Here is a 1,829-nt window from a genome sequence, read left to right as displayed (position 1 = left end):
GGCCCTAGTTATGCACTTTAAAGTAGTCAGTGCTGTTGTATTACATTCTTAATTTTTCATTTAAGTGATCTAGTATAGAAAAATATTAAACAGGATTAAACATAATTTAATAAATTGAAATCCAGCGATAAAATTACCACTTATTAATCAAAAATATGTATTTACCAACACAATAAACTTCATTTCTAATGAATTTCAGAATAACAAGTAAAAACTCTTATTTAACACAGCAAGGTGGCATTATTACTATAACTTTTAGTACAGATTTTAGTTCTCTCTGATAATAGAACCTTATGTCTTTAGACCATTCTGTGTTTGTAGCTTTATTGAAATGAATAAAACACGGAATTGTGACATTTTCTAATTTTTCAAAACATGTATGTGTGCACATATGTGTGTGTGTGCACATGTATAGGTGTTAGAGTGAGTGGAAGGTGAGTCAGAAGAAAGAGACTAGAAAACTATAGAAACAGGAACACTGTAGAAGTATTGGAAAAAACTTGTGGGAAAATTGTGGCCTTTAATTTGTGTTTCTCTCCATGTGGTATTAAACTCGGTTTAAAATGATAGTTAAAATTACCTGTGCTTCAGATGAAAGAAGTAATAATTGAGATAAGTATATATTCAAAGTATTTTGGCATAGAACATAATTGACCAGTAAATTTTTTAGTTAATATATGGGACCACATATTAAAAGTACTTCATTAAAAATGATTGTTTAGTGGCTGAGATCATGTTCATTATGTATTTCTTGTATAAAAATAATTTTAACATTTTTAATTTCCTAAAAACAACTTATAATATTCTGAAAACAGTGAAAGAATATGTTGATATATAGAAAGGAAACATCAAAATGTGTTTTTGAATATAAAAGAAATGTATTAAATAACCTTAAATGCAATTAAAACTCATATATTTAAGATAATAAAGTTTCTGTTTAAATTCAGTTATCTTTATCCTGATGGGAGGAGTTATAATCCTGATTTAACTGGATTATGTGAACCTACACCCCATGACCATATAAAAGTAACACAGGTAAGGACAGTTTCTGGAAAAATATTGTTAATAAGTATCTGTATTACCTTTGAAATAAATAAGATTCTCTACTTATAGCTAAAAATCATGCAGTAGTATTTAATTAAAAAGATGCTTAAGGAATTCTAAGTGTTTGAAAAGAAATTACATTATTTTCTATTTTTTTTTTGATAAAAGTTTCTGCTGTTAATATCCTGCTTGCAATATAATATTAGCATTTATATGGGGGAGTTAGATAAATTCATAGGTAGATAAATGTAAGGAGAGATCCCTTGTTTAGAAAACTATTAAAAAATTAGAGTAATTATATGCCATATCTTTTAGAGTTGAATGGGTAATTGAAAACTATTGAAGATAATAATGCTTTTCTAAATTTATTGTTGGCACCATCATAGATTGTAAGAATGTAACTTGGTAAAGCCCTTCTTGAGAGTAATATTCAGTAATTATAAAAATCAAAATTAAAACATTTTTTGACTCTAGATGCCATATATACATATATACACACAGACATATATATATCACTCACACATATATACAAAGATGTGTATAACAGGGTGTTCGCTGTAGCATTTTTTATAAAAGTGAAGAATTACAAAATACTAAAATATTCAATAATAAATTAAGTAAACCATTGTGTATTTATACTGTGTTATACGGAGTCATTAAGAGGAAGGAGGTAACTACATATTTACGTGGGAACTTCTGCATCTTATTATGTTTCTTTTTTTTTAAAAAAAATCCATTTATGTAAAGCTCAATTATGTAACATTTTATTTTGTAAAGTTACATTA

General features: G+C 26.7%; 1 protein-coding gene across 1 annotated transcript in view; it reads left to right on the top strand.

Moving 5' to 3' along the window:
- The window catches only part of LOC103583432 (E3 ubiquitin-protein ligase CBL-B-like), a gene marked incomplete at its 3' end in the record, with an annotated part of 8,256 nt that extends 7,221 nt beyond the window's left edge, over positions 1-1,035 (top strand). Inside the window, exon 4 of the mRNA XM_008564746.1 lies at positions 948-1,035. Within this exon, the coding sequence (XP_008562968.1) occupies positions 948-1,035 (88 nt within the window). The remainder of the gene's footprint in view (positions 1-947) is intronic.
- Positions 1,036-1,829: the final 794 nt, after the last annotated feature.

The sequence above is a fragment of the Galeopterus variegatus genome, unplaced genomic scaffold, assembly GCF_000696425.1.
Source record: "Galeopterus variegatus unplaced genomic scaffold, G_variegatus-3.0.2 Scaffold22927, whole genome shotgun sequence".
NCBI classification, from domain to species: domain Eukaryota; kingdom Metazoa; phylum Chordata; class Mammalia; order Dermoptera; family Cynocephalidae; genus Galeopterus; species Galeopterus variegatus.
The sequence above is the reverse complement of the archived record's forward strand: the minus strand, read 5'-3'. Positions and strand labels throughout refer to the sequence as shown.